Below are 24,733 nucleotides of genomic sequence, written 5' to 3' on the forward strand. Positions count from 1 at the left end.
TTTTATAGTAATAATTTGTGTATTTAATAATTTATTTCAATGAAAACTACTTAGCATTTAGTGTTTTGTTGTCATGTGCATGACTTTAGATGCAAGTGTCCAACTTCAAGATCCTTTTTAAAAATCTTGTATCCAGAATTCAGATCCATTATGAAAAATCGTATCACGTGAAATTCTTGGTTTCCAGCTGCTGCTACTAAATAGGTTTTTCTTCTGTAAGTAATTGCTTTTACAAAGCTGTTAGTCGCACAGTTGAGGACTCGGATCTGAGGAAGATCATCTTTCTAATATTTGACGTTAAACATTGAAAAAATTAGTGAAGATACTTTTTTTTTTTTCCTAGGTGGTGTTTTAAGTTCAAAAGCAAAACGTGCCAAGTGTTCCACCCACAAGCAAAGAGTTATAGTGATGTTGTATAACAAAGTTTGTGACATTGTCAGCAGCTTGTCAGAGTTGCTGGAAATACAACTTCTTACTGATACAACTATTCTTCAGGTAAGTTTTATCAGAATAATTTCTGTCTGAGAATGTTTGGTTTTCTTTTCCCAGAGAGAACATAAAGTACAATTGTCTCAGTGATGTGAAGTATGAAATGAAGTACAAACTTTAGAATTATTAACATCAAAGTGATTAGTTTGTTGTATAGTAGGTAATCTGCAGGAGAGGAGCATTTAATGTTCAAATCTTTAATGGCTTTTCTTGTACACTTAGGAAAAGTTTAACCTGATTGTATTCAAATAAGAGTCATAGAAACATTTAGATTGGAAAATACCTTTACGTTCATTGAGTCTAACCATACACCTAACACTGCCAAGTCCACGACTAAACCATGTCCCTAAGCACCTACATGTCTTTGAAAACCTCCAGGGATGGTGACTCAGACTTCCCTGGGCAGCCTGTTCCAGCTTGACTGCCCTTCAGTTAATTAATTTTTCCTAATGTCACATCAAAACCTCCCCTAGCTTAAGAAGAGGCCAACACCCACTTTGGTACAAGCTCCTTTCAGGTAGCTGTAGAGAGTGATAAGGTCTTCCCTGAGCCTCCTTTTCTGCAAAATAAACAATCCCAGTTCCCTCAGCCACTCCTCACAGGACTTGTTCTCCAATATCCTTTAATAACTTTATTTGCAAATAGTATGAAGTAATACATCTTGTTGAATACCTTACCTGCTTAATGGATAGCTGCTTGTGAAACTGCATAAAGATCAGTTTGTTAGGCAAAGAAATTTACAGTAATTTCTTTCCATTGATAGGTATCTTCTATGGGAATAACACCTTTCTTTGTAGAAAATGTCAGTGAACTACAGTTATGTGCCATCAAATTAGTCACTGCAGTAAGTACTTTTTGATTTGTGTTTTCATGTTCCTGTACTTCTGAGAGTTACTAGGGCATTTACATAGGCTGTATTTTCTCTCTGGTAGAGAATTGGAGTTTAAAACTAATTTTATTCTTGCATGTCTTTACAGTTTGGTATCATAATCTAGGAACAGTATTAAATGTAGCTGAATGGCTTCTATTTGCAGAGAAATCTCTGGGAAGAAATATCCTGCTTAAGCAAGGAACTTCTTGATTTTAGTTGTGTCATTTAAAGTGTAAACACAAACCCCTTCCTCTTACCTGTCCTTTCTTGTCTTAAGAAATCTTAGCAATGTGGTTTTCCTTTATGTTCTGTGTTAAGGTTTGAATTTATGCAATGGAGTAAGGTATAGAACTAGTAGGATGCTTCTGTGTAATAGAATAAATTCTGTTCCTCAGAAGAGGTGGCTATGTGAAAAATTTGTGGGGCAGATGAAACATTATTTCAGGAAAAATGCAGTACAACACAGATGTGTTTCTTCAAGTTGGAGTTTTCAGTCTTTGTAAGGATTCTTCCTAAACAAAAGGAGAGGCGAATTCTACAATCCTGAACCTGTAAATTAAAAGAATATGTCATGTCAGACAAATATTAAAGTTTAGGATGTGAAGTAAAACTGGTTTCTCAGATGGTGCTCTACAGCCATACACACGTTCATGTAATTTATGTTACCACGGAGTTTTGCTCTATACTAGAGCCTGAAAGCTTAGTATTACAGTTTGACTTTCCTGTACTGTGTATTTTACCATTGACAGAAATTCTTAAAACATAAGGTGTTTTTAAAAGTTATTACACATTTATGTTATTTGACTATTTTTTAAAATCTGTATTTTTAACTTTTTATTAGATATAATTTTAATTAAATAGTTTTAACATAGTTTATAAAGAAATGCTTGATTTGAAAAAGGTCACACATTATAATGTGCATTAATTATAATTTATTTGTCATGTTAAGTGTCTGTTCCTATGTATACTTTCTGAAATATATTTAACAAGTGAAATTTTTGTAACAATAAAGAATTTTCTAACAATCCTGTAACTGTTAAATAGGTGTTCTCCAGGTATGAAAAACATAGACAGTTAATACTAGAAGAAATTTTCACTTCCCTTGCAAGACTACCAACTAGCAAGAGGAGTTTGAGAAACTTCAGGTAATTTCTGGCATAGATTAATAACTTAGAGATAGCAGTATTTGCAGTTCTGTAGATGTACAGTTTTACACTTCAGTATAACTGCTTCTTTTAAAAGCTGCAACTTCACAAGCTGTGCTTTATTAGATGTTGATATTTTAAAACCATGGGAGTAGAATTGCCTGACAAATGTCTTGTAATAATCATTGCCTCTTATGCCATCGTATTTGTGCCTGCTTACAAAAATAATTGAAATATTTTATTATTTATCTCACTAAGGATGTAAATGAGTGTAATGTTAGTGTGCATTCATAGGTTTTTGTGTTGGAAGATTCTTTGGTTCATCTTTATGGAGTTACATAATTTCTTCACTGCTAAAGCTTAGTAGGAAAATTCTGGGTGAGGTTTTTTTGAGGATACACTCACCACTCTTCAGGAAGGAAATGAATCTGATATCCCTTTGAATGAGTTTCATTTGGGAGCTACTTTGTTCACTTTAACTGTCTTTTAAACACTTCAGATGGATTTCAGTGCAACTTCAGAATAATGGTATAGGTTCAGGTTCAGTGTGGGAAAGAATCTGACCTGAGCTGGATTTCAATTAAAATTGAGATTGGGACACTTTAAATAATTTTGAACCTTTGTTGTTGGGGTTGATTCTGTTCCTTCGTTGCATACATCTTGCCCCCAAGACAGACTAATTGTCAATTAAATATTTTGTCCAGTCCAGGGTGGATGAACAGGAAATACCCAGGAAAAAAAATACACTAAAACTTTGAATTCAGTGAATGAATGATGTTAACATAAGTGCTTCTTCCCATAAGTGCTTGTTCTTAGTATTTCCTGTTGTTTTGATTGTAGACATCAGAGAGATCTAGCAAATAGGAAAATGGTAAGAGTAGGAGCTTAAGGGGTAGATAGGCTCTTTGAATTAGGGCCTGTACCAGAAGGAAGTCCGTATCTCAAGGCCACAATGACAGCACTGTTTGTCGGTAGAGACCTAACTCTGGTCTGTTAAAGGGTATTCTGTAACAGTGACTACAGTCCTGAAGGGTACAGCTTACACAGAATTTGATATGAAAAGTTTTTTCTCTCTAGAAGTAATCAAAGATAACTTCATAAAGGTGATAATTACAATCTGTTTTGCGCCCAGTTAGTATTGTGATAATTTGGGGAGAATGATGTCAGGGATTATCACCTTTTGATAGTAAGGGTACCAGCAGGTGGTGGTGATGTATGTATGAGCAGTAAGCATGATACTATCTCTCAGGTCATATCATGGGAGAAACATGGAGTACATTCATAGTAGTCTTACCAACTTAAAGACACACTTAAGAGACACTTAAAGACACTTGCATGCTGAAGTTCATAGTCTATTATGCTGCCTCAGGTTACCATAGGTATAATACTTGTAGAAGTCAGTCCAGGTCATTGTTTAAAAGTCCTGCACATTTCACATATGTTAAATAAGTACTGAATTATTAGGGCAACAGTTTGGTGTATTTTAGGAGGATTGTGTTGAAAATGGATATGGCATTATACATAATAAGCTTATTAGTAAGTGCCTTAGCAAGTAGGTGTTTGATTTATTAAGAATTCCTGTAGATTTTTCAGCTGCTGAACTTCACAGTTACTCTGATAGCCCATCTGTAGCGTGTTTCAGTTCATCTCTTCTGCCTGAGAATAAGACTTACTTATTTTGTTAGACCAAATCTTACACTGCATAAGAGAGAAGCAAGTGATTAGATACATATCTAGAGCAGAGATTTCTGGCTGTGGTAATAATGTGTGGTAGTAATTTTTGAAAGATATTATTTAGGGCCAAAGGGTTTTGGTTTGTTTTGGGTTTTTTTGTGTGTGTGTGTGTTTAGTTTTAGTGTTAATGCTTTCTTTTTTTATTAACAGGTTAAACAGCAGTGACACTGATGGAGAGCCTATGTATATTCAGATGGTAACGGCACTAGTTTTGCAGCTTATTCAATGTGTGGTGCATTTACCATCAGCAGAAAAAGATTCTAATTCAGATGAGGAATCAAACAAGAAAGTAAGATTTTTTTTTTAAAAAAAAACACATATGTTTTTTGTGTGTGTGCAGGAAGGACTCTGTGTGTTTTTAGGTGTAATATTTTATTATGGTACTCTATTAATAATTTTTGTTATTTTGTATCTGCTGTAATTATTTGATGCATGAGAAATGCTAATCTGGAAATCATATTTCTGTGTATGCTAAAATAATAGACAAATATATCTTGTTATTTTTAGGTGGATCAAGATGTGCTTATTACTAACTCTTATGAAACAGCCATGAGAACAGCACAAAATTTCCTTTCTATTTTCCTTAAAAAGTAAGTACTGTTGCATTCTTTAACGCGTTGATGAAACAAGCTCCAAATAAAGTTGTCGTACCTTAAGACAAACCTAACCACTTCATGATGCTAAATACCTACTCATAAAATTATTTATAACAATATACTTTATAGATCCCTAAGAGAGCTACCCATCTGGACAAAAATTTTTGTGGAACAGAAGTTCTGCGTAGATTCTTTATACGTTTAAGAATCTGTTTGATAGTTCATGTAGGACCCTTTTATTAGGATCTGAAGCCTGGAAGAAAAGGCTGAGTGAATATTTAGGCAGTGAAACCATATTCAATTCAGTTGTCAGAATGACAAAAATCTAAAAAACTTTAAAAATACTTTAATTTAGCTGAAGTTAGGAATGTCAATATCTCAGCAGGGAAAAAAAAAAAAAAAGTATTGTACTTGAATAACCAAAGGATTTCTAAGAATAAGTCCTGAGGTTTTTATAGTGTTAATTTCTACTCTTAAGCCAAAAGGCTATTTAATCGCCATCTGGCAATCTCTCTGCATACTTGTAGTATCATTGAAGTTAGGGGTGCTTAATATAAGTGAAACACTGCCAGGTATGTTATCTTTTAAATTCTTTTTCTTTTTTTCACATTCTGATTTTAACCTTTTGTGGAGCATAATACTGTTACGTCTTTCGCTGTCAGATAAATCAGACCAAGCTTAAGGAATATAGACACAACACCTCCTGAATACCTCACTTCAGCTTGAGCTTTACAATTTTACCTACTTTGTCTGTCCAAGTTACTGCAGACTTTTAACTCAAAGCAATAAACAAAAAAATCTTAGGATCAGTATTTTACTATTGTGGATTAGCTGCCTTACTTGCAGTGCAGCTTTGGAGTGATAACTGTTTAAACTGTTTCTCCATAAATGAAAAAAACAAATTTTCTGCTAGTATTTCAGATATTTTTTAAGAATTACATAAAACTCTTCTGATTAAACATAGGATTACTTACGTTTATGTCAGAAGAAAAGCTTAAATGGCTCTTAAATTTGCTTACAAAATGCATTTTTTTTTTTTAACAGGTGTGGCAGTAAACAAGGGGAAGAAGATTACAGGCCACTGTTTGAGAACTTCATCCAAGATCTTCTTTCCACGGTCAATAAACCAGAATGGCCAGCTGCAGAGTTGCTACTTAGCTTATTAGGAAGGCTATTGGTAAGGGTTTCTTGCTTTTAACTATTGTATTAGTTTATTGTTACAATGAAGACTTACTTCAGCTGAAACTACTACAGCAGTGCTTTGCTGTTGTTGACACATGCAGCACTTGAGGATTTTCTTACTTATTTCACTACTGTGTAATACACAGATAATAAAGTTTGGGTTATAAGATCATTGATATGGAAGATCATATATATGCAGTTTTCATGGAAGTCCAGTTCCATGAGTTGGACGCAGAACCTGAAGGCAGTTAAGTGGTTTGCATTTTTACCATTAATAGCATTTACTACGATATTTTACATAATGTAAATATTTTTGTGGACTTGTTTTTGAGAGTTGTTCTTTAGTATTACAATGTAATTAATAGAGCAATTTGAGTCCTTTCTTGGAAAAATATTTTGTTGCCCTGTTCCTGGTAAAATCTATCCTCCTTTATACTGGTGTGAATAAGTTGCGTTATGGTGCTTAAGGTTTATACTGTTGTAAGGGGGATCTTCTGTGCTAGTTGTCCAGTTTATTTTCTGAAATATATGTTTTGAAAAATATAATAGGCATATTTGGGGGGAGGAGAGAGAGACCCAATAAAGGAACAAACACTAAAGTAAGTAGTTTATATTTGATGTAATAGTGAATTACATAATTTTATGCATTACAAAAGTTCGTTGAAATTGTCAGTAATGTCAGGCAGTCTCCTGTGAGAAGGCTCAGTTGCATAAATACTTGTTTATAATAACAGTTCATTCTGGTTTTCATAGGTTCACCAGTTTAGTAACAAATCTACGGAAATGGCATTAAGAGTTGCATCACTTGACTATCTTGGAACTGTAGCTGCAAGACTGAGGAAAGATGCAGTCACTAGCAAAATGGATCAAGGATCTATAGCCAGAATCCTCAAACAGGTGTGTGAGAGATCCTGTGTCAGCTGGATTGACATGTATCTATTCAAATACCTGCAAATTTTAAAGGTGTTTGAAAAACTGGTGTTGTGGAGAATGTCTTCACTGTTCAGATTTCTGAATCAAATATACTCAATTTATAAGTATCACATTTGTTAGGTCATGCCTTCCTTGTATTATCTCTGTAGTGATCATATGAAATGGTTATTGACAGTGATTAAGCCAGTATTCTTGTGACAATACAGAGGAGGTAATGGAGCAACAGTTGGATTCTATGTTGAGGCTTTAAAAATATATATATGCACGTGCATATGCTATTACAAAGTGGTAACTTGTTGCAACACTCTCCAAGCTAGCCGGCTGCAACAAGGTCTTTTACCATCTCATACCAGCATACACGTCATGCCAGTCCGTCTGCTGCCTTCTCCTCATCTCAGCCTCATCCGGGGCACGCTCTTTCGTCTCTCTGCTTCTTCCTCTCTCACCTTCTCTTCCTCGGCTGCTCCCTCTTCGTTGGCTCTCAACCACTTAACCAGCCACACCTGCACCTTATCTACATCGGCCAACCCGCCACCCCTGAAGCCAGCCCACAGCTGTATATTATCAATGCTAATTAACCCAGCTTCATTACTCTACAGTAACTGAGCTTCTAGTACTCATATACAGGTCTTGAAGATAAACTCGTAGGCCTGTAAGGTTAGTTTTTGTGTGATGTAGCTGCTATTGGTCATCTTTTTATTTTGCTTTTCCTTTTTTTTTTCTTTTGATTTTTTTAAACTGGACTTGCACATGTCATCAGAGTGCATTCATATTTGCAGTTCTGCTGATGCTGCTCCAAATCTGCAAGGGTGGCAACAAAAACATTACCAAATACACATTATTACCAAAGCAATGTATGTATTTGGGCTCTATACAGTACCTAGTATGATGAGAAAGATCTTGTGTATCCTTTTACAGATGTGGACTTGCACATTTCTGTAGACCCAGTACATTTCTTTCTGAACTAGTAATTGTTCTCAGCATGATCTAAAGTTGATTAGTCATACCAAGTTCATTTCCCTTTCAGTTACCTGCAAAGGCTACAGATATAATACATGTACTTTATAGTGACTATTACAGATTTATGTTCAAGGAAAAACTTCTGCACTTTACAGGCATTCAAATAAAGATTCAAAATTCATCAGCTCCTTTATGAGGCTGATACTTCCCATAACTTTTGTTGGTTGGAATGTTCTACAGCATAAGTTGTCAAAACTTTATGTCCATGACTTAATATAATTTATACTTTTTCATGCTAAGGGGATATAGTTCTTCTCTGTTGGCAGTGATTCTGACATTTCCCTACAAACTCTAATGTAGAGTTACTTTAGAAAAATCCTTTTCTCTTTCCTTATCTCCAAAAGTAATAATAATATTGAAAGATATTCTAAAAAGATACCACATACCCAAGTGGTGACCTGAATTTTTGTATTTGTTTTGGGGTTTTTGCAGGAGGAGGCATTAACTAGGCATTGGCATCTGCAGAAAATAAAATTGCTGTGAGTGATAAAAGCATTTTTTCAGTTACTCAGGAAGCTTGACATAGTGATGGTAGAGAATACCATCCATGCATAGTGGAAGGTGTGTACTATACCGTACCGTCAGTCAGGATAGACAGTGTGTTGTTTATAAATTATTTTTAATATAAGAACAAATAAATAATTGGAAATGTGTACGGAATTGGAAATGTGGAAATAAACAATTGGAAATTTGACAGCTAAGCTTCACTTTGCTTAGAAAATAAGAAGATCCATTGGCAGACTTACTCAGCTGTTGTCATCAGAAACTTAAATTATGATTTCCATTTTAGAAATGAACTTACACCTCTAGACATTATTCTTTCTTGCTGAATTGAATACTTAGACTCTGTTGGATATTTCCTTCTACACCCTTGATATCATTACCGGGATATTCCCGGGTGATTGACAAATGCATGTAACTCTGTCTACTGTGGTTTGGACTCATTAGATTTAAGAGAAAATTATTATGTTTTGACAGTTTTGAACAGTAGATATTTGTTGTAGAAATCTGTCACAGATTGTCAAGTTGATTTGACTTGTGCATGCTTTTAATTAGTTTATTTCTTGATACAGTTAAAAGTCCAGAACATCAGTGTACCTTTCTCCACTTGCTGATATTTGCAAGCTATATTATGTGCTGTATTTGTGACAAGATTCTCAATCTGTGCTGTTCATACAGGAGTTAAGATGGTGAAGCGAGTGAGTGGTGTGGGTCACTTAAAGATTCACTATCAAAGGCATTAGCAAAATAGTTTTATTATGAATTTGCAGGGGTGGGACTTCACAGTTTGGTGACAAGGTTCATTCTATTACTTATTACATAGATAAATCACACAAAAAAGAATCAAATTAAAATTAAGCTAGAATGACTTACACAGAAACTAAAGATGTACAAGGGGAAGGGAGACCCTCCTGTTAAGTCACAAGATTCAGAGTGCATCCCCTTGCTTTCTAAACTCTTGATGGAGTTTAGGTGCGGCTAGATCCAGTCTTCATCTGAGACTTGGACAACAGTTATATCTTAAAGAATATAAGGAATATTCACAGTTTAAGATTGATCATAGGATTTTAGCAGCACTTAATCTAGGATTAATCTAATATTTACAAAGTGAATTAGTAGGATTTACTTAAACTCTAAAATGGCTTAACTATGGGTTTGAAATGGTAATAATTATTGTGAGGTACCTAAATCAATTCACACATGCATGCGTACAAGCACAAAAGAGACAAAGATACATGTACAAATGTACAAAGGTATATATACCTGCTAAAAGTTCCCCTTGAGTTTAGTGATATACCCCCACTGAATGCCTTTGCATTTCTCAGTGCGTGGAGGACTGAGCCTCAAGGAGCAGGAGTACCAGCCCAGGCTCTGTCATCAGCTTTCAGTGACGCTCCCCCTAACTTCACAAACTCCCTAGTTTGTGAGCTCTGAGAGGCATCCCACTCAGAGGGAGATGCTTTTCACAGCCTGCTGCGGTCTGGGAGAGCTCGAAGGGCCTCGCTAAGACTGCTGTTTATAGGGTCAGAGATAATTGGGTTAAGTCAACAGTAATTTTCTGTCCTGGCCACAATTGGAATCAGTAATTACTGGAATTTTTCAAAATTGCAGTGGCAGTGGTACCATACCACTTGGATTCAGGTAAGGAATGCCCCAAGAGTTGTTAGGGGATGTTGTGATTTAGATAAGGAATGTTTCTGGTGAAGTCAGTGCCATTTCCCATCTCAGCCATTCAAGAGTTGCTGGTACGATCAAGGAACACTTAACTACCCAACTCATTACACAGAGGCTAAGGCCTAATGGCAATTACTGAAATTGTAGAGTGGCACAGGGGAGGAGTTGAGATGCACCACTACAGATGGTTATGAGTTCCGTTGCTGGAGAAGAAGAAAGTTTTGTAGCTGAAGAACTCTAAGCCAGAAATGATTCTTCTGCTTTTATTATCAGGCAGTCCTGGGTTAACAGCTGGACTTGACAATCTTAAAGGTCTTTTCCAACCTAAATGATTCTGTCATTCTGTATTGAATGTAATTTGTTGTGGGCTTGACAGCTGCTCTTTCTTTGTTCTGGGTTTTTCACTTGTTTGAAAATAGCTAGGCAGCTAAGGTTCATCAAGCAAACCTTTTATTCAGCCAGTTATCCACAGAATTTAACATTAGTTGAAGGCCAGAATCAATTTTCACATATATTAGAGTGCCAAATATTTATATAAATCTCTGTCAGTATTATGTGCATTGTAGACATGTTTTGAATGCTCCAACTCATTCATTTTGGAAAAAAACATACCCTTTTGTCTGCTGTAACATCAGCAACTGCAGGGAACTGCATATTTCAGTGTAATACTAAGGAAAAAAGGGTGGTTTTATGCTGTCTTGTAGATGTTGAGAAAGTTAGTTTCTGACTTACACAGAAGTTCATCGATACTGTTTTATTCTCTATAATTTGTATATAGGGAGAAGTACATTGTCTTGTGGCAATACAAGATCTTTTTTCAATTTACATAGGCTGGAGCTATTTTAAGAGATCAGGATATATATAGAATCATAGAATAGTTTCTGTTGGAAGGGACCTGTAAAGGTCACCTAGCCCAGCTACCCCCCAATCAGCAGGGACATCTTCAGCCAAATCAGGTTGCTCAAAGCCCCCTACAGCCTGTCCTTCAGTGTTTCCAGGGATGGAGCATCCACCATCTCTCTGGGCAACCTGTCCCACTGTTTTTCACCACCCTCGTGGTAAAAACAAATGTCTTCTTTACATCTCCTCTGAATCTACCCTGGTTTAGTTTCAAACCATTACTCCTCGTCCTGTCGCTACAGGCCCTACTAAAAAGTCTGTCCCCAGCTTTCTCGTAAGCCCCCTTTAAGAACTGAAAGGCTGCAGTAAGGTCTCCCCAGAGCCTTCTTTTCTCCAGGCTGAACGACCCCAACTCTCAGCCTGTCCTCACGGGAGAGGTGCTCCAGCCCTCTGGTCATCTTTGTGTCCCTCCTGTGGACCCACTCCAACAGGTCCGTGTCTTCCCTGCGCTGAGGGCTGCAGAGCTGGATGCAGTACCCCTGTGGGGTCCCACCAGAGCGGAGCAGAGGGGCACAGTCACCTCCCTCGCCCTGCTGGCCACGCTGCCTTTGGTGCAGCCCAGGGTACGGTCGGCTTTCTGGGCTGCGAGTGGGCGTTGCTGGGCCACGTCCAGCTTTTCACCCACTAGTAACCCCCAATCCTTCCCTACAGGGCTGCCCCAGCCTGTACTGATGGCCAGGGTTGTCCCAGCCCAGGTGCGGGACCTTGCACTTGGCCTTGTTGAACCTCATGAGGTTCCCATGGGCCCATTTCTCAAGCCTGTCCCCCTGGATGGCATCCTGTCCCTCAGGCGTGTCAGCTGCACCGCTCAGCTTGGTGTCGTCTGAAAACCTGCTGAGTGTGCACTTGATCCCCCCGTCTGTGACACCGAGGAAGATACTAAACAGCACTGCTCCCAGTAGAGACCCCTGAGGGACACCACTCGTCACTGATCTCCACCCAGGGAGCCATTGACCGCTACTTCCTGGATGCAACATCCAGCCAATTCTTTATCTTCCAAACAGTCCACCCATCAAAGCCGTCTCTGCAGTTCAGAGAGAAGGATATTGTTGGGGACCTTGTCAAAGGCCTTACGGAAGTCCAGCAGATGACATCCGAGCTCTTCTCTTGCCGGCTGATGTAGTCGCTCCATCGTAGAAGGCCACCGGGTTGGTCAGGCAGGGCCTGGCTGTCTTGAATCACCTCCCTGCCCTCCATGTGCCATATATACACATTGGAAATATAAATATTTCCAATTAAATAGCCTCTTTGAACAAATATATTCTGTTTTTAACATTCATAGAGTTAAGATATTACAAATCTGATACATAGTCTTCAGCACTAGTTTTCAGATGAGTGTTTCATATGTAATGCTCTTAGTGCATCTGAAAAGTGTTTCACAGGAAAATTAGTTTTATCCTGTTCTGTACAAAGGTGTTATGCAGTAGATGACATTTTTTATAAAACATGTTTGTCCTCAAGCTTTTTGACTGATAGAAACTTAGTTGAATCTCAGAGAATATGATTCTGCAGTGATGGAGCTCAGAGGTGTTTGGGAACAATCTCTGTAAGTTCTTTCTTAGAGTGAGCACACTTGCACTTGAGTGCTCTCTCTGTATGGGTACTTTATCCCTGAAAACAGTTATGCCACGTATTTTTACAAAGGGATAAGCTCTTTTTATTTCTTTGATGTATCCCACACTTTTTTACTGTTTTCTGTTTTGTATTTCTTTTTATTTTAATTTTTTGTCTTTTATTACTTGTTCACGTGGGAAGTCAGTGTTTCACTAATATTGGTGAGACAGCTAATAGTGACTTTTATAGGTCAAACCTAGTGTCAGTGTGCTATGTGTGATTTGAGCCCTTCTTTTTTCCTCTGTGACAGAGGGTCTTCACACAAGACCATAGAATCAAAATTAATCAAATCAGTCAGTCTGTTCTAAAAGAAGCCTTACTTTGCTCTTAATCTTGTTTAGACTTTATAGCTACAGTCTAATTTGTTTCAGTCTCTATGTGGTTGATAATTGTTAATGTTCTGCAATTATCAAAACAACTGATTTCAATGTATTTTATAGGTGGACATGCAGATTTTCAAATTATTATTACCGCTGTGCAATTTTCTAGCTATTTTTCTACTTCTGACAGGTTTCAGGAGGAGAAGACGAAATTCAACAGCTGCAGAAGGCTTTGCTGGATTATCTGGATGAGAACACAGAAGTTGATGCATCATTAGTGGTAAATTTCAGCTTTCTGGTGTCAAGTGTATATAAAAATAATTTCAGTAACATGTTCTGAATAAAATTATTTTCAGTTATGCATATTCATGTTTCAATTAAATACAAAATCACCCTAACATATACTATTGATTGTGTTTTCTAAAACATTGTTGATGCATTAGATTCACTTAATCTTATAAATCTGTTAATTTTCCATTTCTGTATCTGTTGGTTTTGTTTTCTGTGCATCCTACTGTATTTCTCCAGTTTTCTCGGAAGTTTTATATAGCTCAGTGGTTCCGTGATACAACTATGGAGACAGAGAAAGCAATTAAATCTCAGAAGGATGAGGATTCATCTGAAGGAACTCATCATGCAAAAGATGTTGAGACCACAGGACAAATCATGCATAGAGCAGAAAGTCGCAAGAAGTTTCTTCGCAGCATCATTAAAACTGCTCCATTTCAGTTCAGTACATTAAAGTATGTTTCAGTACCACTTATTTCTTTATTAGCTGTACATTTGGTGTTTCAAATCATTTTTGATAAACATGTCATAATTAACACATGGAATTTGTTGCAGGATGAATTCTGATACTGTGGACTATGAAGATGCATGCTTGATTGTTCGCTACTTGGCCTCTATGAGGCCGTTTGCCCAGAGCTTCGATATTTATTTGACACAGGTAAACTCTGCTGGAAGTCTTAGTGCAGTGAAACACAGTTGGTTTCTGATTCCAAACACTTTTGCAGTAGTGTGCCCTATCTGTTAATTGTTGAGCACAGATATTTCACAGGCCGTGATAACAGCATGTGCTTTCATATTCTGTATTAATGACATAAATGATTGTTTCTTTTTCTTGCATGCATTTCATATGTCATATTATACATACATTATTTTGTTTGTCCATGGATGTGTATGGCAAAATCATGATAATTAGTTCTACACGGTAAGAGGAGAATTACAGAATGCTGAAAGAGTTTTCACAGTTTCTGTAAGATGCATGCTCATAAGGTAATGTTAACTCATGAAATCGGTCTTAATCTGATTTGAAAATATGAGACAGCTTGTTAAGTTGCTTACATTGCATGTTACTGTCACTTTGGAAGCTGTTGTTTGACCAGTGTCGTTCCTTTGCTTTTTCTGGGAGAAGAGCACTAATGTGTTGGCATGGTGACATGTTTGAACTCAAGGTCAAACTGCTTTAGGTTGTGTTACTTACACTGGTCTGCACACAGAGCCTTTCTTAAAATTATAGTGCCCAAATCCAACTCTCCCATTAAAAAGAACCATGGTGAAAGCCACAAGTGAATAACGAAAGCAGAGTTTAAAAGGAAAGGACTTAAACTGAACATACAGACCCGGTGTAAATCCTGTTTTGATCAGGTTTAGACATGTAGCAAATCCTAGTAAATATTCATGCTCAGTTATCAATGCCATGGAACATCACTTGTATGCACCTTTTTCCTGTCTGAGATGTATTCAGTTTTTAGTAGACAGATGTTCTTGGTTTAGTTGAATTTTTTGCATTTTTTTATGCTGCATTTTTGCCTGTTAAACATTGTTTTCTACCTTCCCAAAGCAACTGAATCTTTGTTTTTGTTTTCTTATTAGATACTGCGTGTACTTGGTGAAAATGCAATTGCTGTTCGAACAAAAGCCATGAAGTGTTTGTCTGAAGTTGTTGCTGTAGACCCCAGCATTCTAGCCAGGGTAAAAGAGGAAATAATCACACACATACATTTTTCTGTCATGCTTAAAATAAGTCTTCATTTCTTATTTTGAATCTGTGTTTCATTTCTTTAGCTGGATATGCAACGAGGTGTTCATGGACGGTTAATGGATAACTCCACTAGTGTACGAGAAGCGGCTGTGGAGCTGCTTGGCCGATTTGTGCTCTGTCGTCCTCAGCTTGCTGAGCAGTATTATGACATGCTGATTGAAAGAATATTGGTATGGTGACTTGTGATATTTGTGATAAAATGAGTGATATCGGAAAACTTGTTTTTAACCGAGTTTATATCTTTATGGACATGCAATGATGATTCCAAGAGTAAATTATATCATTCTTTTAATGGGGAGCGTCATGCTTTTAAATACATCACATATTTGCAGTGAGTCTTTGTTACATTGAAAGGTAAACACATACAGAATGTTGTACTGCGTCGGAACAAGGATTATATTCCTTTTGATTCCATTATTGAGGCACAAATTAGGTGAAATACGGGGTTTTGCCACATTTCTGAAGTCTGAGATTTGAGTCATTGAGGCAGTTCAGTGTAGTGTGGGTGATGAAGAAAGTTCCACAAAACAGTAATGTGAAGATGCCATTTATAATCCAAAAGAAAAAAAAGCAAAAACTACTTCGCTTTTCTATGCTATTTTTAGTGTTTTAAAAGGCTTCTTATTAGAGTTTTTGTGCAAAAAGTGTTTATTGTCTGGGCATTCAGATAAAATATGATTTTATCTGTTTTAACTGTAAGATGACACTAGCTCTTAGCATCCATATCAGGTTATTAGTCTTAATACTACTCATTTGCTATAGTTTCATGATAAAGCTTGTTTGTGAAGGGTTTTGGAGATAATTTCATGTGCATATGAGCCATGCATAAAGCCGTTCATCCTGAGATTCAGATCCAGCAGGTTTTGAATAAGGTAATACGACATGAAGCTTCTCATCCATCTCCATAGATGAAGCCTAGGAAAATGGAAAAGATTGCTGCATGTATCTTACCTATAAGCTTTATCCAAAGACTATAAGTATTACAGTTCAGATCAACAAAGAATCTTGTATGTTCCAAAAATGTAACTGAAGCATCATCACATCTAGCTTGCAGGCTCTTATATTAAAAAGTGGAATTACATACTTGCAACTCCTGAATTCTTAGATGGGAGGGTATAAATAGAGGAAGTGTTCCAGCATTCTGGGGACTCAGCTAGAACTTTTGGAATTGTTGCAAACAAAGTGGTACAAGTTTGTTGACCTTCTGTATAAATACACTCCAGGATACTTTAGCTGCCTTTTCTAAATAAATTTTGCAAGTCAGATTGGGTGATCTTCAAATATGAATTCATATGACACATAAACTAATTCCTATTTCTGATCTGTTTTCAAGAGCATAATGCTTTTCTCTTCACAGGATACTGGTATTAGTGTCAGAAAAAGAGTCATAAAGATACTTAGGGATATCTGCATTGAACAACCAACATTTCCCAAAATCACAGAGATGTGTGTGAAAATGATTCGGAGAGTCAATGATGAAGAAGGCATTAAGGTAGTATGAGACATATCCTTCAGGGTTTTAAATTATAATTATATTAGTATTTCTACATTTTGACCCCCCTCCAAAATAATCAAAAAGTATTGCTTTGCTCCTTTGTAATGTCTATGACTTAGATTCACTTTTTATTTTTCAGAGCAGGTATCTTAGCTTTCTAAAACACTCTCTGACTTGTTTTTCTTTCTTTTCTCTCTTCTGTTTTCTTGAAGTTCTTGCTAACAATCAAAATATTTTAAAGATTTAGTTTCTAGGATTTTTTCTTCTTGCAATTGTTCCCTGCTACTTCTCTTTTCTAACAAGTAAAACTGGCATATAAAACTTCTTTCTGCAAACAAAATAAACTTTTATGTCAAAATTACGTACTTGACATTAACATATGCCAGATTTGTAAGTTCTGCATATAAAAATTACAAAGTATTCATCTATGCTAATTTTGCATTAGTTCTGAATGTTGAATGAATCAATTATTCCCAGTAAAAAGTCACGTATGTGGTCATACTCTGTGCAGTGTGTATGCAGAAGGGCACAAAACTAAGATGACGTGTTAAACCATAAACCTGATGATGATGGTTTTGTTTGATTCAGCAAAATAATTTTAAAATTTTTGTGTAATTAAGAACACACCTGTAATAATTTTGATTCACGCTGTTCAGCAGGATTTGAAATCTGCAGGATTTGAAAGCTGCAGTATATATTTTTACCACTTCATATACATTAATGCCAAGTGGCTGACTGTTAATCAAGAAGCAGATGGACAGCTGGATGCAAGGTGCTCCTGACCTTGTTCTCTCTTCTCCTTCCCCATGCCTTTCTAACAATATCGGAAAAAATGAGGCATTATCTTCAATGTATTTTTTATGTTTACATGAATGAGAAGAGCTTCTTACAACCATATGCCTTTAGAAATAATTTGGGAATAATTTTGTTCATATTCATTCTATTCCATTTTTTCCTCCATCCAGAAACACTGGAAGGGAACATACTTCCTATGTTTTGGTATAGAGACTTGGCTTCTCTATCTTTCCCACGTTTTCACAGCTCTTTTGAACGTTCCAAAGTAACCTACCATTGCTGCTAGTTCTACTATAGAAATCATAATCTTCTGTTCAGTTGGCAGCTTCTCATAGTACTGTGTTTTCCTGAGGAATGCAGGTTAATGTGGGAAGGTGGTAACTCCATTTTCTGTAGTATCAGTTCCCAGTGATCATTTTGCTGAAGTTTGCTTAGAGGTCAGTATAAGTCCTCTAGTAGGTCTGGGTCTGCCTCTGATAACGTTTCCTGCAACAGTCTCACTTAGGTTGAATAATTCCATATGAAATGGCATGCATCATTAACAAATCTATTTTATGGATGTATTAGAAATAAAACTGTGTGCCAAGACGAGTTTGTTTATTTCTGCTAATATTTTTTCCCTTCAGAAATTAGTAAATGAGACATTCCAGAAGCTCTGGTTTACTCCAACTCCACACCATGACAAAGAAGCAATGACGAGGAAAATACTAAACATCACTGATGTGGTACGTTAAACAACTCTTGAGTTACACTGTGTGCAAGATTTAGTTATGTTTTAAATATCTTGGAAATATTGCCTGTAGTTTTTTAGAATGCAGTAGTTTAATTGCCAGGTGGATTTCTTTTTGTATCTCCTGGCATTGAATATATGCCAAAGTTACTCACCTGATGGAACAGGCTGTAGAAATCTTTAAATGATGGCAAATCTGCTGGCAGTAAGTGAGACCACACTATATTTAGGTTGTAGAAAATACTTGTTCATTTAAAACACAAGAAATGTCTATTATATGCAGCATTTCCCAGGAATTGCTGGTAGCAGCAGATAGTTAAGACTAACTAAGAAGTTGTCTCTTAAAAGAAAATTTTCCTCAAACAATTGATAACGTTTGTTTTGAAAGGTTAATGGGCCATTTTAACAAACACAGGGTCATGTTCTCACTCAGGGTAAACTTGTATCTGCATAATTGAATCTGCTTTTTAGGATCAGCAAATTAGATAGCATGTCTCCAAAATAACAGAATCTGTTTCAAATGCTTCAATTTGTAGTGAAAACGTGTTGTGTAAAACCATGCTGAGAAGGTGTTTTAATATAGATTATACCAAGACGTAAATATCAAATAAAGTACTCGCTTCATTGTTTACAATTATGGGTTTAAAAAAAAAAAAATCAAATAGAAGTACTCGCTTCATTGTTTACAATTATGGGTTTAAACTTCATCCTGCTTTTCAATATTTTTACAAAATGGTAGTCGAGTCTGCATTTTTCCAGACTGAAGAATCAGTCAGTTTGACTTCAGCTTAACTCTCAGATCTCCTGAGCGTTCTACTTTGGAGCACCTATGAGCTGTTCCTGACATATGGTACCAGTGAAGGCTTGGTTCGCGTATATAAAAATATGCGTATACATATATACACATGCATGTTTATTTTTAATATGTCAGGCTTGTATTTGTGTTTTAGTTGCTACAAAATGTTCTACAAAACCGAAATTTGGTTTATGTTAGAGCCAGCAATCTCCGGTAAAATGTGTAGGCTTTGTGTTGTATGGAATACAAATTCTGGTGTCACTTAAATGGTGAGAACTATTTTTCAAATACAGAACATGGTTTCTGATCTCCAGAGATATAAAATCATTGTGCATATGAAAATATGTCTATGCAGATTTACTCGTCTTTTAAGATCACACCTGTATTGAAGTAATTTTTCCTCAGACACCTTTTTTTTTATTAACCCGTTCATTCTCAAAAATACTTCTAGGTTGCAGCCTGTAGAGATACAGGGTATGATTGGTTTGAACAGCTTCTTCAAAATGTAAGTAAATGTATGGTACAATCATTGTTAGAATGTTAATGTTGGTGCTAAAACACATAGGGGGACTACAAGAGCAATCCAGTAGAGAGATTAATTTCATGCCCTTCAAACATCTGACCTTTTTAAAAAATGTTCATTGGCACAGTTTTCTTTGTGCCTAATATTAGCTTCTGTCTTTCCATATGATCTGTTTTAAAAATAATTCACTTCCTGGTTTTGGGAGGGGTTTTGTTTGGTTTTAGTTTCATGGTCTTTTCAATAGTGAGTGACATAACATGAAGTCCACAGCTAAGATAGTTTGTTCTGAAATGAGGCATCTAGTGTAATGTAAATCTTTTTTAAATGGTAGGTAAGTTTATTTTCACATCCAGTATATTTGTTTAGCAGTTTATAGAAGCAGTGAATCTTCACAGTGTGGGTTACTTCTGCATAATATTTTACTCTGATGTTTCTAAGAATTGAGCTTGCTTTGTTTTTCTCTCTTAACCTGTGTTACAATTCTCCTCTACACGTTGTATGCACTGGTTAATTTTAAAGCAAAAAACCCCTTTTGATTGTGCTTTAGCCTGGAGTGCCATGAATATAGGTAGTCAAGTAAACCAAAGCCTCTTAATGCTTGCACTGAAGAAAAGGCTATGTAGTATGGTCTCAGTCCTTTTCAGATATTAAGAGGATTTTCATGGACACGATTTCAGTACCCAGAGTCTTGTGGAAGAAGCCTAACTGATTAAAGTGTTCATAAAATGATGTTTCATCTTTGATATTTTTGCTTAGTGTCAAAAATATTTATTTTGAATTTGCTTTTTCTTTTTTCTAAGTGTTTTAAAAGCCTTCTGGCTGCTATTAGTTACTTCTGGCAAGGATGACTACATTACTGTTTTCTGCATTATTTAATTAAGCACAAAATTAGTTTTCATCCCAGTGCAAAAATCAGTAGAACTTTGCTGTTTTTTTTTTTTTATTGTGATTAATTTTTCTTTACTTCTCTTCCAATTTTGTTTGATACTTTACTTCCCTTAATTTCTTCTTCACTATGTAACTTTTATGGAGATGTTAAAGAAATACTTTTGTAGTGTAAAATCCTTGTGTATATGTAGTAATTGTAATAAAACTAGAATGCATCCAGTGTAAATGAAAGCAGCCTTAATACTAAATCATTTTCTGTTTCATCTGCTACAGCTGTTGAAGTCAGAAGAGGATGCCTCATATAAACCTGTGAAGAAAGCCTGTACTCAACTTGTTGACAATTTGGTTGAGCACATTCTTAAATATGAGGAGTCTTTATCAGGTAATATTATTTATAACCCAGTAGCTAAACTCCTTTGAATTGTATATGATACTCTAACAGTGGTTGTTTGAATTACTATCATGAAAAGAGTTACTGTTACAGAATTCCTGTTACGGAACTGATGGTAATGAATTACTGGTTTTAAGTTCATTATGAACTTTGGAGCACTGTATAATAAATAATAAATTTTCCCTAATTTTCACAATAACAGAACTATTTTTAAAATAACTTGTTCAAACTTTCAGATTTCTAAAACCAAAACAAACATGGCAAGTTTTATTTGCATTAGCGTGTTCTGCAGTTTTGATAGGAAACATTGGCAGGGCCAGTGTTCTGTGTATGGTAAGTATTTTAAAAACTAGTCATGTTTTTGAAACACCGTTGCTTCTTTTTTCACATATTTTATGATCACATACAAATATCAGCATGTTACGCTAATCTAATCATATGTTCTCTAATAAGTATATTCTTCATTGATCTTCAAAAAGATACTCAAATGATATTTAAGCCATAGTTTTTCATTGCTCAATCTTCACTTGAACTTAATATCCTTCTTGTATTTTCTAATCTTTTGCAGATTCTGACAACAAAGGTGTGAATTCTGGTCGCTTGGTTGCTTGCATAACCACTTTGTTCTTATTCAGCAAAATCAGGCCCCAGCTAATGGTCAAACATGCCATGACCATGCAGCCATACCTGACCACTAAATGTAGTGTAAGTACAGAAAAACAGCATTTTTTACCCCAGATAATTAAGCATGGAAATGAGTGGCTGTTTTATATACTTGATGAAATTGAAGGTAGGAAAAGAAAAATTAAAATTGTGTTTTATTTCATGAGCATCATAGCTTCAGAAGATACTAGGTCCTTTTGATGATCTCTGTAGCTTCTAAGACACTGTTCCTCACTGTCTACCTCCACATTTTATAGACAAACGAAACCAGTGCTGCCTCTTTCCCTTGAGAGCTAAGACCCAGTTTTTCACCTGTTACGATAATTTCTTAAAATTGTTTTGTTTTGTAGTCACAGTCTTACAAGTAGTTAGTATGTAACATTAAGTCTAAGGGTGTGGGTTCCATAAGATAGAATAATCTAATATATAGCTAGTATATCAGAAGTAAAATGTCCTGCTCCATTCTCTTCCATACTTCACCTCTCACTTCCCTAGCTCTAGTGTTTTTGTATTCACCTGGAAGATAGCTTAGCTCACAAAGTGGTAGGGAGCTATAGTGCTGAATGCCCACACTGATAAAACGGCCCCCCTTCTCTGAAACATTGCAGCACTTTCTGCCATTTTGACTAGCACAGGTGGCTCAGTGAAGGTTGTGATGAGCTCCGATCCGGCAAAAGGAGCAGAGCAGGATTATGCAACCAAGCCTCAAGCTGAAGCATGGGTGGGTGGCAGCAATCCATTACATTAGGTCAGGTGCCCAGGGCAGGCTTGAGAGTAATTGTTACCAGCTTAGATCATAGGTAGCCTAGCATTTTCCAGGTTCTGCCCTGGAGTGTTCTCTAGGCATATTTACAACATGCTTTTAGAGCTGCTTCTGATCAAACAGTATGGGAAACAAATTATCTGATTACTTACTTGCTGCAACCCAGTTCGTGGGTTATATCACTTCGGTACTTGTATAGGTTGAGATGAATTGTTGAATTGCCACTGTCAGTTTGAATATGTTAAATAGCTTGACAGCAGCATGTGGGAATTACCCTGTCCTGATTAGTGAGTTTGATTTGTCAAAAAAAGTAAATTTCTAGCAGGATGTATCTTTAATAGATAAATATTTTCCATAGTTTTCTCCCTTGCAATGTATATGCAGTCATAATAAGGCAAACCAGTAATAATTTTGATTGACATTTCTGCATTTGTGCATATTATTATCCATTTTGTTGAAGGCATACTGAGTCATAGCACAACTTCATTTTCATGCTTACACCTGTTTCTAGGTGTTACATGTTCTCTAGTGTGCATGTGTGAGGAAGAGTTCCTGGATTTATTGTAGGACTCCAAAAGATTGTCAGGACCAAATGTTTCCAGGTCTGTCGCAGCCTTGATGAGAAGTGGAGTTCTACTCATACAGGGTTTTTTTGTCCCCAGGAAGTTCTGTGTAAAACAAAACTGGCTTTTATAATATGTAATTTCATAGTGGATATAAACTATATAAATATTCTTTTAGATCTTTACCAAATATCTTATGTGAGTTGGGATTTTTGACTGTTGAGGCATATTAATAATACTTAGCTTGTAGGTAACACATGCAGAAATGTTGAACACTATAAATGTTTGTTTCAGACCCAGAATGATTTCATGGTGATCTGCAATGTTGCAAAAATCTTGGAGCTTGTGGTACCGCTAATGGAGCACCCAAGTGAGACCTTTCTTGCCACTATTGAGGAAGACCTCATGAAACTCATCATCAAATATGGCATGACAGTAAGCTTTTAATCGCTACTATTCCGTTGATTCCGTGTCACGTTGTGAAATACATGGTTTTGATGTAAAGAAATTCTGTCTTCATTGTGAAGATAACTTTTGAGCCATGAATAATCAGTGTACTTGGTTTACTGGAATTTGTATGTGATGTTGCTATATTTTAATGAGTTTGAGCAGGTTTTCAGAGCAGTCTAGAAGACGGGCATGAATCCATTAGATAGTTAGTTCTAGTTCAGCATAGTTTTTTCCTGTATAACTTCACAAAAATACCAATTTTGACTTCTTAAATATATTTGTTCTTTCTTGCTCTTAGGTTGTTCAGCATTGTGTGAGCTGTCTTGGGGCTGTTGTGAACAAGGTCACCCAGAACTATAAATTTGTATGGGCCTGTTTTAATAGATACTATGGTAAGTAAAATCCCAACACGTAATTGTCATTTTTCAGTTTTGGCTACAAGTCGTATCTTAGGGATACACCACAATTAAACACTGTGATCAAAACTTTTATCTCACTGTAGGTGCACTTTCGAAATTAAAAAGTCAACACCAAGAAGACCCCAACAGTACAATACTTACTGCCAATAAACCAGCACTCCTTAGATCACTTTTCACTGTTGGAGCACTATGTCGGCATTTTGATTTTGATCAGGAAGATTTTAAGGGCAACAGTAAGGTAAAATAACTTGTGTTTACTCTCCATGTCTTCGATATATTGAATGCTCCACTTCAATTTGAAAGCCTATTATTCCTGGTGCCTCAAAGGAATGCATTTTTTCATACTGCATCCAATATAGCTTTTCGGGTTTTAAATATGGGGTTTTGCAAAGACTATGAGTAAGATTATGTTTCTCTTGTTCTTATTGATATTTATGCTTTTTATAAGAGATTAAGAACAATCTGTTTCATCTTCAAATACCTATTAATTTTCATTTGCTCAGGTTAACATTAAGGATAAAGTACTTGAACTGCTGATGTATTTTACAAAGCATTCAGATGAAGAAGTACAGACAAAAGCCATTATTGGCCTTGGTAAGAAATATTCATTAGTTTTTATTATTCCGCTCTAGTAAAAATCCACATGTATCAGTAGGAATTCATGTATTCATGTAGTGGAAAGGCAATCTGTTTAAAATCAAAATTTACTGCATGTTGCATTTGAGAACTGGTTATAGAAAGGTTGTTGAAGGGTTGCTAGTTGCATATTTCTGCAGCAGGGTGGATGCTTTTGACAGTGAATGCCTTTTGATGTGTGACCAAGTCTTAAAGTGCAGTGGATTTCCGAAGTAAAGGAGGTGTTATTTTTTTTCTCCACGTGCAGTTAGGTTGTAACTCCAAATCTTCTTTTTCAGTCCACAAGACAGGATTAAAGAACAACTAGAAAAAGTGCTGGAAAAGCTTTGAAAGTTTTAAATATAGGAGCAGATATTCTGCAGGAGTCAAGGCAGATCTGGCAGTTTATACCAACTGGAGGGTGCTCTGTGAGTTTTTGCAAGGCATTGAGATGATGTCATAGTCTAGATATTACAGTTTGTTTGGGCATTTGATCTGTATTTCATTTTTTAAATAGGTTCTTTATCTGAAGCTATTAGTACGTGTGACTTGTGGTAGTACATGAACTGCCATTGAGTGGTTTATATCACATTCATCCTCTGCTTAAGGATAAAAACTG

The 24,733-nt window shown here is 36.2% G+C and overlaps 1 protein-coding gene across 9 annotated transcripts in view; it reads left to right on the top strand.

Annotated features, from left to right (window-relative positions):
• The window catches only part of NIPBL (NIPBL cohesin loading factor), a 152,582-nt gene that overhangs the window by 116,820 nt on the left and 11,029 nt on the right, over nucleotides 1-24,733 (top strand). For all 9 annotated transcript variants that reach the window (XM_055698543.1, XM_014283282.3, XM_055698542.1 and 6 more), the window contains 21 exons: nucleotides 344-495; nucleotides 1,253-1,333; nucleotides 2,405-2,505; nucleotides 4,390-4,528; nucleotides 4,747-4,829; nucleotides 5,880-6,012; nucleotides 6,771-6,914; nucleotides 13,170-13,259; nucleotides 13,508-13,722; nucleotides 13,823-13,925; nucleotides 14,855-14,953; nucleotides 15,047-15,193; nucleotides 16,381-16,515; nucleotides 17,940-18,038; nucleotides 19,291-19,344; nucleotides 20,524-20,632; nucleotides 21,210-21,346; nucleotides 22,925-23,065; nucleotides 23,379-23,472; nucleotides 23,583-23,737; nucleotides 24,003-24,093. In XM_055698543.1, the coding sequence (XP_055554518.1) occupies nucleotides 344-495; nucleotides 1,253-1,333; nucleotides 2,405-2,505; nucleotides 4,390-4,528; nucleotides 4,747-4,829; nucleotides 5,880-6,012; nucleotides 6,771-6,914; nucleotides 13,170-13,259; nucleotides 13,508-13,722; nucleotides 13,823-13,925; nucleotides 14,855-14,953; nucleotides 15,047-15,193; nucleotides 16,381-16,515; nucleotides 17,940-18,038; nucleotides 19,291-19,344; nucleotides 20,524-20,632; nucleotides 21,210-21,346; nucleotides 22,925-23,065; nucleotides 23,379-23,472; nucleotides 23,583-23,737; nucleotides 24,003-24,093 (2,502 nt within the window). The remainder of the gene's footprint in view (nucleotides 1-343; nucleotides 496-1,252; nucleotides 1,334-2,404; nucleotides 2,506-4,389; nucleotides 4,529-4,746; nucleotides 4,830-5,879; nucleotides 6,013-6,770; nucleotides 6,915-13,169; nucleotides 13,260-13,507; nucleotides 13,723-13,822; nucleotides 13,926-14,854; nucleotides 14,954-15,046; nucleotides 15,194-16,380; nucleotides 16,516-17,939; nucleotides 18,039-19,290; nucleotides 19,345-20,523; nucleotides 20,633-21,209; nucleotides 21,347-22,924; nucleotides 23,066-23,378; nucleotides 23,473-23,582; nucleotides 23,738-24,002; nucleotides 24,094-24,733) is intronic.

Source organism: Falco cherrug, chromosome Z (genome assembly GCF_023634085.1).
Source record: "Falco cherrug isolate bFalChe1 chromosome Z, bFalChe1.pri, whole genome shotgun sequence".
NCBI classification, from domain to species: Eukaryota; Metazoa; Chordata; class Aves; order Falconiformes; family Falconidae; genus Falco; species Falco cherrug.